We start from the raw sequence: 12,231 nt of genomic DNA on the forward strand, positions 1-12,231 counted from the left end.
TGTGCTGACTCAGACGTTGAAGAGCGTGCGTGTTTAGTTTCGACGTTTATGACGCCACACCAAGTGGTGAAAGTGAGAGGAAGAGAGGCCGTCCTGTGAGCTTCTGTAACCGTTGCGCAAACACCACATATTAGTAAGAAAGCGCCACGGAAACACACCGCTGACGGTGGCTTCGCCGGCACGTGCGAAATGGCATGCCTCTTTGGAGGGGATGTGTAGCGACGAAAATACGAGAGGAGAATAAGCCGTTTACACCATTCGACCTTGACTAGGCGGCGCTGGGCGCCTGGAGGCCTTCCTCCGGCGCTTCCGAACCGGTTCGAACATGGACGGCTTATAATGAAAGATGCGGCGCATGTCCAGCCCACCGTCTCACTTGCCGAGATAGCGCGAAGAAACGCACTTTCAGAATTGCTCTGCCAACAAAGCAAGACTCGTCACGATGAACGGCAGAACGGTGAGTGCGCCTACTTCTCCCATCACCTCCACTTCACGTACGGCACTGCATGCAGGCTCATTGAGTGACGCATTTAGGGAATAAAGGCTTCCCTCCTGGCACTCTGGCGATCTCTGGACTGGAAAGTTTAAAAGTGACAAATCAGCTGTTCTACCGAGAGTCAGTTTAAATAAGTTTGAAGTAGATTTGATCAGAGAAGACCCAATAGGTATAACAAGCGCGTCAAACATTAACGTTGCAGCGACTGAAGCTTTGACGCGGTCTCATTGGAAATCGCAAATCCAGTTAAGTTCTGAGTTTTTAAGTTATAAAACCGCGATCTGAATATGAGACACGCTGTATATAGCGGGGGCCCTGGATCACGTGCGGTTCTTTAGCACGCATTTAAATTTTGCGCGAGTATTTTTTGCTGTTCGAACCTTGTCGAAATGAGACCGTAGCGGCAGGCGTCGAACCGACGACATCAAGCTCATAGGCGTGCGCACAGGGGGGGAAGGGGGGGAGGGCGCCCCCCCCCTAATCACCTAAGAGGGGGGGGGGGTGCAAAATCTGCCCCCTACATTGACCCTTCCAGTCACCCAAGACGGGGAGGGGCCGCAAAATCTGCCCCGTACATTGACTTAGTAGGGTGGGGGGGGGGGGCCTGCGATGAACCTTTGCCCCCCCCCTCCTGATGGGGAACCCTGCGCACGCCTATGATCAAGCTCAGCAGAGCAACGGGGAGTCAGCAGGATCTTGATTTGGTGTTTGGACACCACTGGCTACGCCAATGGTGTCCAACAGCGAAATTTTTCAATTTTGCATGTGTATATATGCGCGCACACATACAAACGCACGCACGAACATGCATAAAATATGGTCAACCCTCCCCCCCCCCCCCCTCCCCCACCGCCGAGAAGAAGCCCCAGTTGGGCACGAACAGCCATTCAACACAGCAGGGCCTTACGTCGTTTCGCTCGCAGAGTTTCGCCATCATGTCAAGTGAACATCATCCTCCATTCCGAAATTAGGTCCTACTAATGGAAAAAAAAAAAAAACTGTGTTATGCTTTGACAGAACTAGTTTTTTTATACAGTCAAATTACTACGAGGACACTTAGCCGAAAACTATAATACAACAGCTGGATACTGTCAGTATACATGCAGATGCATGTTGCCGGTGCGTGGCCACAACAAATTAAATTAAGAAACGTTCGGCTTCAGAGGTTAACCGTATACAAAGCAGACATTTGAGCTATAGTTGGTGATAACCGAACCGAGACATCTTAACAAGCGTAAAGCAACACTCGCAAAAGGACGAGGTACAGAGTCACAGAGGGAAGACACGTCCTGTCTATACGTGTCTCTTCCTTGTGCGAGCGTTGGTTGGCGCTTGTCGTATAAACGTGTGCACTTCGTTATGAAATGCGTTGCGTATAGCACGTCTATACAGCACAGCCAGCTAGCATTAGCACTCGTAATTCCCAAGCACCGGCAATAGATATCCGCTGCTGCGCCAAAGACGAATATTATGCTAATCTACACTACTAAGTTGCGCTTATGCAAGAGAATAGCGGCCACTCTATAGCTTTGGCGAAGATTGAGCCCGAAAAAAAAAAAATATCTGGTTGTGACGTGGCCTTACGCCATATAGATCTCGAGCTTGTCGACTATAGGCTGTATCTTCAGTTTACAAATTAATAACTGCATTGCTTAGTAAATAGTAGGTCGCGAGTATTAAAAATTTCGAATGCAAATCGAATATTTCTGGCCATTCGATTCGTGCTCGATTCGAGGATTAAGCTACCTGACGAATATTCTGTTCAAATAAAATGGATAACAGCTTTTTCAGAGTTTAAGGGATAAAAATAAAAACGATGCAAGTACTGTTCCGAATGATTCTGCCGCAAACGAGCCGCGACATTATACATTGGTCGTGCAAATGAGGAAGGTAACTTTTGCTGATTCATTTTCAGTGATTCAATAAGAATGTATATCTTGCAGACAGGTAACGAGTTTGTTGCATTGATTCAGGCAAAAGCCATTATTTTCTTGCCTCATTATGCATATATGCTATTGTTTAGAACAATGGGTGGTGCTGTAGTAATTCGCTTACCTCCTTCAACGAACAGTCGGTTACAACCGAAGAATAAATACAAGCTCCGCCCGCAAAACCGGAGCGCGCTTGTCAATCACTTATGCGAGAGAGTCGCGCAAGCTGGCTTCCTTTCGAACCGTAAGTAGTATACATACCACGAACATCGAAAACACAAGGTTGGTATTTGCTACCGAAAGTATGGCCTTTGACTAAGCAGTGGTGTCTGATGAATTTTGCCAAGACGTTCAAGTTTTAGAGTTAAAACCAGCTACAAGAACTTGTGCCTGTATGGGAACACTAACTATCTGAAACACGCGAAAAGCGCTTGACGTCATGGAAATAAGCAGATGCGATTGGATGGAACGTCTATGCGAATTCTCTCTGGGTGGGACAGTGGTGGCTGTGGGTGGAGCATGGATATATTCTTAGGTTGTAACCGACCATACGTGCATATGATAAAGTGCACCGTTCCCGTGTTCAGACCTGCCAACCTCGTACCACGAAAAAAAAAAAAAAATATATATATATATATATATATATATATATATATATATATATATATATATATATACTGCAGTCGAACGTTAAATCGGGAAGTTCGTAAATTCGAGACAGGAATTTTCCGATCCTTCGAAATCTAAAATTGTAACGTACAGCGACACCCGAAAGGTACCATGGCGTTGTTTTTGCCGCCAACCCATGCCTGCGCGTGTGAAAAGTTCGCGAGGGCGGCCCGAGAGCAGCCCCGACATGGAGCCTCCCATGCCACCCGGACATAGGGGGCACCATGTCCGGGCAATGCAGGCCAGGTAGACGGTCACGTGAAGCTACCGATATGCGAAGTCGCAAAGAACGAATGCGGTGACTGTGAGAGGAGGCCGAGCGAGAAAGTTTAGTAGAGAGGATCTGTGCTATCTGTCACATAAACATTAAGTATAACGAAAGCAACCACCACTGCCCCCACCACCATCCAGGTAAGCGAGCTAGAGACCGCCAAGTCCATTGTCCCGTGCATGGGTGCGAAGTGCAGACTCGTCAAAATAAAGCTGGGGTAGTGACCATATAGGGCGCCCGAGATCTTTTAACGCGATAGCGTTACTGCGCATGCTCGAAGAAAAACACTTCTCTGTCAAAATTAGAAGAAAAACGCGGCTTGCTTACTGAATATTTTCAGGAAAACTTCGCTAAATCGGGTTTGGCAGCCAAGTTAGTTCGTTAATTCGAATTGATGTCAACACTGAACCCTATGGGTATTTGCCGGGGAATGGAAATTTCTTCGTTAGATCGGGAACTTCGTAAACCCTGGTTTAGTTAAATCGAGTTTTAACTGTATTCGTGAAGTTTAGTATAAAAATATTCACGCAATGAAGGTTGAAATTTCGGTTGTTGTTGTACGTTGGTTACGTGGATTACGTAGCGTTGCAGCGGGAACGTCCGAACTATACCTAGCAGGTCCAAGCACTTCAGTTAACGGCTGTATTCACCTGTCATCGAAATCCATTTCGCCCCATGGCCATGCTGTCATACAAGTGCCGTCAAACAGCTCATACGAATTTCGGGGTGATACGAAATTTTCGTTGGTCCCGACCAAGGCCCATTGGCCTGCAAGGTAATGGAGTACGGTTGTTGCGAACCGATTTTCACCCAGCGACGTTTGATAGAACGTACGCTAGCGCCCAGGTACGAAGAAGTGCTGTCCGCGCTGTCGCGGAAGACGCGCCAAGCACGTGCGAGCGCGGGAACGCAAGCGTGGGCATGCGCGCCGCACCGCCAAATCGTCAGAATCACGGTGTAAGAAAAACACTTTTCTTACGGTCACACGATCGTGCGCGAGAACTCACGCGCCGCGACGGTCTGGAGGCTCCGGAGGGGCAGGAAGGGACTCAGCAGAATGATCCATAGAGTTTCCTACAATACTTACTAGAGGGAACTCTGGCGCTAGTGTCTATGGGAGCTGCAATGCATCGCGCTTCAGCCAGCATGGGAATCATGGGTAGTACACGGATTTGTCTAAACTTCGTTCTTTCGGCTCCGTTTGGCTCCGCGTCGCCTGCATCCGCTTTGTCGCAAAACGAAGTTTAGCAAAAATCAGCAGTTTCACTTCACCAATTTAACTTCTTTAGGCTCACCGATTCAAATCTGGTCACGAAGTTCACAACGATCCATTCTTTTATCCGAAAGAAAACCGAAACATAGCAACAAACAAAGCCACAAGTGCGTTCGAAGCCCACAAGCACGAAGACTAGGCAAATCCGTGTACTGCCCATCATAGAGTTTCCTACAATACTTTTAAGAACTCTATGCTGCCCATCATTTTCTAGTACACTCTACCATCACTCCCATGGTGGCTGAACGATCGCACCGCCAGAGTTCCCTCTAGGTCATTTCAGGAAACTCTATGGAATGATCCACTTCTGACATTTAATGAAGTCACTAAGCATTACCAACTTGGCAGGAGAGTCTATCCTTCATTCTAAAAAGACAGGGCGTGCAAACACGGCCACAAGAAAGAAGTCAGGACACCACAAACGCCGCCTAACAACCTTCTTCCTCTTCCTCTTCCTCACCCGTCTATCCTCTTCCTCACCCGAAACTCAGCAGAGCTCAGTCAGCTACTCTGAGAATGTTGCAGACGGGGTCTTTCCCGTCGCGGGGCATCCTCAATAAGATGTACTCGGACGTTGACCCTGGTTGCCCCGACTGCAGTGAAACCTTTTGTTCCATGGCTCACATGCTCTGGCGATGCCCCGCGTTGCCTAAAACCCTTCTCTCCAGCGAAGCTGAATGGGAGGATGCCATCAGAAGCACGGCACTCCGAAAGCAAGCCCAGGCTATCCAAAGGGCCCAGGAAAGGGCGGAGCGTCACGGCGTTCTGTCCTCTACGTGGGCGCGGCCAGCGGTTACAACGGCCTCCCGTTAGGGGGTCCTGTCTGTAACTCCTCAGGATCCAATAAAGTTCGTTGTCTGTCTGTCTGTCTGTCTGTCTGTCTGTCTGTCTGTCTGTCTGTCTGTCTGTCTGTCTGTCTGTCTGTCTGTCTGTCTGTCTGTCTGTCTGTCTGTCTGTCTTACGGTCAGAATAAACCTTCACAGGCGCGTCACGGCCTCCGAGATTGTGTGCGCGAATATTTGAGGCTCTTATCTGTATCCGTGTGCCTTCGCGTTTAGATTACAGAGGACATTAGCGCCGTGCTTTTTTTCCCAACGCTTCGACGTGGGCTGCTGTCGTTGTACTGTGTTTCCACGTGTCTGCCTCGTGCAACAGACATCCTATGAAAGGTGGACGAAGACCGAAAGAAGGCGAGGACGGTCTTGGCGAAGGAGTCAGGCCTCACAACGTCAACATGCGCGACTGTTGAGATCGCACTTGTGCGGGCACGGCCGTAAATTTCCCAAAATCATCCCCAACACCTCCTCGATAACGAAATCATAACACAGGACCGTGGTTCTGTAATTTTGTGGCCTTGATCCATCGCGTCAAAGCGCTTCTTTCGCTTCAGTACTCCGGTGTCATGCAAAAAAGCATACTAAAATTACGAAGGGGCTACAGCTGTCGCGGGTCACAACGCACCTGGTTCATTAATTAAATACGCGCCTACGGGCCGTATATTTACGAGTGCTGGTATGATTGCCGACATCCAAACACTTAACTGACAATCATTCAGGGTTCTTCCTGGCGTCGCTGCGGGCCTGAAAAACAATAAATGAAAATGTACACCAGGTTTCTTTTGTCGCATGCCAATTTTCCATGCTTTCTGGTGATACGAGTTTCAGATGATACGAATAAATTTGGTGGTCCCGTGAGATTCGTATCACCGAGGTTTCACTGTAGTTGTCATTGCGATAGTCACAAAAAAAAAAGGCTCTAAGAATTTCGTGAGAGACAATAAAGACGTCTAAGATAGCAGGTATGCGTGTTTCATTACTACGGTGGTGCACCCGAGTGTAATATTTTCAACCGACCGATCAGTCGTGAAGAACATATGAAAGGCACCCTGCCAGCAGTGGTTGATGGCCGATCAGTGGACATATCTTGGATTCCCATCGGCTTCCGTTATCATTGGCCAATGCCCTGACAGCGTGATGGAAAAGAGCATGGCCTACTTGCAAAATATGGACAAGATGGGCGAAAGCGGCGAATCTGTTTTTTAAGTGCGTGCTTCCCTTACTTGTTGGCCCTTATCTTGCAAGTATCAAGTAATGTACATAGAAGTCCATTTTTTGCGATACAGACTGTACACATAAATATTTATTTCATTTTTTTAGAAATTAGCTATTATACTCCATTTCATTCATCAGGTGCATCAAGCTATGCAAAAAGTTCGGTGAGCAAAATGTGCAAGTCCGCGCGTCTAGCGCTTGAATTGCGTCGTTGTAAACGTGGCCTCCGCGATTGCCTCCGGCTGCGCGCTACCGGAACTAATTGCAGAGGTCACGATGCCAAAATAAAGAGACGCTAAGCAATCTAGAACAACCTATTGACAACCGTATAAATAACGGGGTTTGTTTATTTCTAAGGCCCAAAGCATGTTCATTTATTACTCAGTCCAAAACCGAAAGAAAAAAAATCTCATTACGGGTGGTAAAATCATTGAACTATTTCTTAGTGCAAACGCTGCAAGAAGTCTCGCTAGCCCCTATAGCGTTGCACCTGATGTATGAAATGGAGTATAGGGATCGTTTCTCTCAAATAGCCCGATTCGATCAGTTTTACTATTTTCACTATTCGAACACCCCTTATTCTAAAAGAACATAATAATAATTGTTGGGGTTTAACGTCCCAAAACCACGATATGATTATGAGGGACGCTGTAGTGGAAGGCTCCGGAACTGTCGACCACCTGGGGTTCTTTAACGTGCACATAAATCCAAGTACACGGGCCTCAAGCATTTTCGCCTCCATCGAAAATGCGGCCACCGCGGCCGGGATTCGATTCCAAAAGAACGGTAAAGATCCCTATAGCTTCCGTAGGTTTTGCGTCGCCATAATGTGCTCAAATACAAGATGTCACTTCGAGATCCCTGACATCACATTGCCATTTGGCAGTGCAGTGAGGTTTCGGCGAAGGGAAGGCCTCATCTCCCGCACTTGGGCAATGAAACCCTTTTCTGCAGATAAATGATTTTTTTTTTCTTATAGAGTTACATTTTGCAAGCCTCGACTGACTTAGATTTTTTGTTCCTGCATATTGCAAGGACGCGGTTTATTTTGCTCTCCACATTGCCACTTCATTCTGTGTCACTATTGGCATTTCAGCGTGACATTGCATACAGCAGTATTGTTTAGATGAACAGTTGTATGGTTGCATTAATCGCAGTGGAGGTGCCTGCTGGAATACGCCGACGTGCCGAGCAGTGAAGAAAAACTTCGCACAACGCGACCTTGCGCACGCGCAATGGAATACGCGCAAGGTCACGCCATGCGCCTGCCGCGCTCCGGTTTCCAGCGCGTGTTCACTCGTACATAGCGTAGTGGTTATACGGACGCCTTAGCATGCATCGCGCTTCGTAGTGAGCTGGTGACATTTTTACTACACGTTCATCCGGATGTGAGCGCTGCAGGTGACGGCGCATAAACAGTCGAACGTCGTCGAATTGGCATAGTGAGCGATGTCAAGGCTGTGCTTTGACACCGCAGGAGCCCGAGATATCAGTGTGTGATGGTATCCACTGGAACTGCATGCATTCTTAATTCCCTGAGGTGTACTTTGATAGTCGCTGTTCTTGATTCAAGATATCAACACGTCAGAATAATAACCGTTTAAAATTTCGAATTATGGATTATATATATCAGTGCCGTATTAATAATTACGTATCCACATGTCGCCCCGCCACGGTGGTCTAGTGGTTATGGCGCTCGACTGCTGACCCGAAGGTCGCGGGATCGAATCCCGGCCGCGGCGGCTGCATTTTCGATGGAGGCGAGAATGTTTGAGGCCCGTGTACTTAGATTTAGGTGCACGTTAAAGAACCCCAGGTGGTCGAAATTTCCGGAGCCCTCCACTACGGCGTCTCTCATAATCAGATCGTGGTTTTGGAACGTTAAACCCCAGATATTATTATTATCCACATGTCGTCCATGCCGTACACAGTCTAGTCGATGAGGGCACTGTTCTGCGGATTCTGCGCAATGAAATGCAGTGGCTATATGCCCACACCCTCTCTCTCTCTCTCTCTCTCTCTCTCTATATATATATATATATATATATATATATATATATATATATAGTCTTCGCCGTAGTAGAAGTCATGAGACGTGGCATGGCAAGAACTTTTTGGTCCAGAGAAACTACGGCCTGAGGGCAAAGAGTCGGTGGCTCCGCCCACGTAGGCACCGGTAGGCCAAAGGCTTTCCCGATGGCGTGAGCTCTCCGGACGGCCGCTGTGGCCGGGAATCGAACCTCGAGCTTAGCAGCGCGGCACAAATAACACGACTCTCAGACACGATGACGGGACTACATATTCTGCATAAACTGAAAATTCAGCCCATACACACCACGGGAGGCAGAACACCACTACCTCCCGCAATCAGACAACACCTACAGATCAAACCAATACCCCAAAACACCCTGGCGGGCAGACGCGACGCCAGGAGAAAAGCCAGAGCAGATAGGCTTAACGAAAAGCACAAGCAAGACCAAACCGCGGTCTTCGTCGATGCCGCCAACCAGGGACACAACACATACACCCTGAGTGCCGTGGACGGAGAACTTAAAATCGTAAATGTGGCTTCCACTAGAGCCGCATCAATCAAGGAGGCCGAAGAAATGGCCATAGCGCTGGCCATTATGAATCCAACTACCCACACTGTCCTTAGCGACTCTAAGAGCGCTATTCTCAGCTTTGTAAGGGGAAGTGTGGGACTCAATACAGCCAGGGTCCTGAGAAACTTCAGTCAGAATGACAGAATCGAAATCAATCTGGTCTGGGTCCCTGCTCACTCAGGAAACCCCGGTAACGAGGAGGCGCATAAAGTGGCCCGAGGGTTAGCAAACCGGGTCGCGCCGTCCTTGGAACCGGGCCCCCCGATGGGAGAGGCAGTGACCTCCTATAACGAACTTACAAATATGTATAAAGATGACAGGAGATTATACCCCATACCGCACAGCAACCTCACGAGAGCGCAGGCCACTGTCCTCCGCCGAATCCAAACGAACACTCTAACCACTCCTCACCGCTTAGCGATATTCACAGGCGGAGAGGTTGACTCAACATGCAAAAATTGCGACAGAAATGCCCTAGCAAACCAAAGTCACATCCTCTGGGAATGCGAGGGCCTTCCCCCACCCAGAGAGCTTCTGCCAGCTCCCTCCAAAACGACATGGGAGACCTTAATACGGTCCCCCGACGAAAAACTGCAGAAAGCAGTCATTGCATGGGCAGAGGTCGCCGCAGACAAGCGGCCAGCTCCAAACCCATGAAATTTCTTTTGAATAAAGTTGTATCCTCCAGTCAGTGGCGTAGCCTGGGAGGGGGGGGGGGGGGCACACCGGGCCCGTGCTCTCCCCCTTCCCCGAATTTTTTTTCTCCAATGGGATGCAGAGCACAAAATGGCACTAGACCACACTCCCTGCCCGGCCCCCATTCAGATCATGGAGGTGCCCCCCCCCCCCCCCCGAAAAAAAATTCTGCCTACGCCCCTGGCCACGGTGGGGCTGTGATCATGCGATCACGCCATAAGATGATGGCACGTGATGACATCATGTTATGACGTCATCTGAAATCTTCGGGTGACATCACTGACATCGTCGCTTGTTCAAAGGTGGGCCGATCCCGAAGGTTGTGCAAAACCGGGTGACGTGCAGAAAGCTTCGGAGGGGGAGAGGACAATGCAATCGACAGAGGACGCCAGACAGGACATACAGAGCAATCGACAGAGCATACGCTTTCGCCTGTGCTCTCGTTAGCCTTAAGCTATATAGGAAATGTAAATTTTCGAAGCCGGATCACAATTTATATATGCATATGCAATGGAACAACTAAGGCATGCGCAGAGAAGCATCGAGGAAGCATAGTTGATTTCTTGTTCAGAATAGTGAAAGCGTTGGCCAAGCATTTGAACAGTTGCAGATTAAATTATCAATTAATACCAGATATCCCTGTCATGTGGTAAACAATACGTCGGGAAAATGAGACGGTGTCTTAACGATATAGGCTCAGGCTGCAACAATGTGAAGAAAGGGCGCTATGGTTGATTATAAGCACATCGCAGCACGTGTGGCCATCTGCCTCTTTTTGAAGAGCGTTTCGTAGTGCGCAAGCACAAAGATGAAATCAAAAGATCGGTAGCTCACTTCCTGGTGTGCGCAATCCGCTCATTTAAATATTATTTCACCATAGAATTAGCGACTCATTCAAGAAAGCTTCCACACAGGAAGGCGCTTCTTGCGCCGAGCGATGATATTTACATTTGTTAAGCGGTGAAAGACAGCCCAGCACAGACTCATCAGCATGTGCCAATCGGCCCAAATTAGCACCCTGATGGACCACTTGCAAATGACTAAGGCGCTCCCTATATTACAGATTCTCCTGGCTGCTCTCTTGGCTGTAGTCGTCTGTTGGTCGGAAGCCGCCGACCCAGTCAAGCCAGCGCCCCCCTCACCTGCCACCGCAGAGGCCGGCCAGGAGGAAGGCGTCGACGGGCGGATCCTGGGTGTGGGCAAGCTGCTCAGACACCTGCACAACAAGCGACCCAGCCGGATCGGCTCCCTTCTGCGTGGCCACAAGCATAACCACGGCGGGCCCCAGGTACCGCTGGGCGGCGCCCATTATGGCCACGTGGAGGGCGGTCAGCAGCACGGCTACCAGCAGGGTGCGCAGGGCTTCAACCAGGGCAGTCAGGCCTTCGAGGGGCAGAACAAGCACAAGAACGTGCAGGGATTCCGCGAGACCAAGGGCTACCGAACCGAAATGGGATTTGAGGAGACCAGCTTTAATCAATACGGCTCGGGCACAGGAGGCTTCCAAGGGGGCTTCAACCAGCACACGGCCGGCAAGTTCCAGCAGCACGGACAGCAGCAGGCGGGTTTCGTAGCTGCGCCCGGCTACGGTAGACGCTGACCGCTACACGTTTCCACAATAAACTATTTATTACCACCGCATGACTGTACCACTGCGGTTTCGAGCTTTCATTGCGTGCCATTCTGAGAGTTAAAGGCGTACAGTAGCCGTGGCATTTTCTTCGCAAGCAAGACCAATATTACACTCTTAAAAAGAGGTAGTAGTACTTGCTAACTTTCGGATAGTAACTGCTTGTCACATATGTTACTACCCTATTAGTAAGTGCAGCTATAGTAACGGCAAGGGTGCTAACTGTACTACATTTGCCGTTACTAGCAGCAACTCGTAACTGTTACTGTTACTAACCACAGATAGTAAAATAAAGGTTGCAAAGAAAAGGTAGTAACCGACACTAACGTGTTCATTTTACCACATTATGTGCCCATTGTTAATAGCGGTCAAATTCATAAGGTCACATTACGACATCAACTTCGGGTAATCTTGCGTGGAGTGTCATGGACGAGAAGAATACACAGACGTAACAACAAGTTCACTACGCGAATTTTTTTTCTTTATTACCGTTTTATTAACGTCGCATGTATATCAATAATAAACACTATTTACAGTAATACACAATGCCACAAGAATGTGTCAAGATGAAAAAAAAAGAAAAAAATATACTACTGGGACTGGCTTTCTTT

General features: G+C 48.5%; 1 protein-coding gene across 1 annotated transcript; it reads left to right on the forward strand.

Annotated features, from left to right (window-relative positions):
- Positions 1-256: 256 nt before the first annotated feature.
- LOC119402463 (uncharacterized) lies at positions 257-11,627 on the forward strand. Its single transcript, XM_037669623.2, has 2 exons — positions 257-457; positions 11,054-11,627. Exons 1-2 carry the CDS (start codon positions 443-445, stop codon positions 11,588-11,590), a joined length of 552 nt encoding a protein of 183 aa, XP_037525551.1. The 5' UTR covers positions 257-442; the 3' UTR covers positions 11,591-11,627.
- The last annotated feature ends 604 nt before the right edge of the window (positions 11,628-12,231 follow it).

The sequence above is a fragment of the Rhipicephalus sanguineus genome, chromosome 1 (genome assembly GCF_013339695.2).
Source record: "Rhipicephalus sanguineus isolate Rsan-2018 chromosome 1, BIME_Rsan_1.4, whole genome shotgun sequence".
Lineage (NCBI taxonomy): Eukaryota > Metazoa > Arthropoda > Arachnida > Ixodida > Ixodidae > Rhipicephalus > Rhipicephalus sanguineus.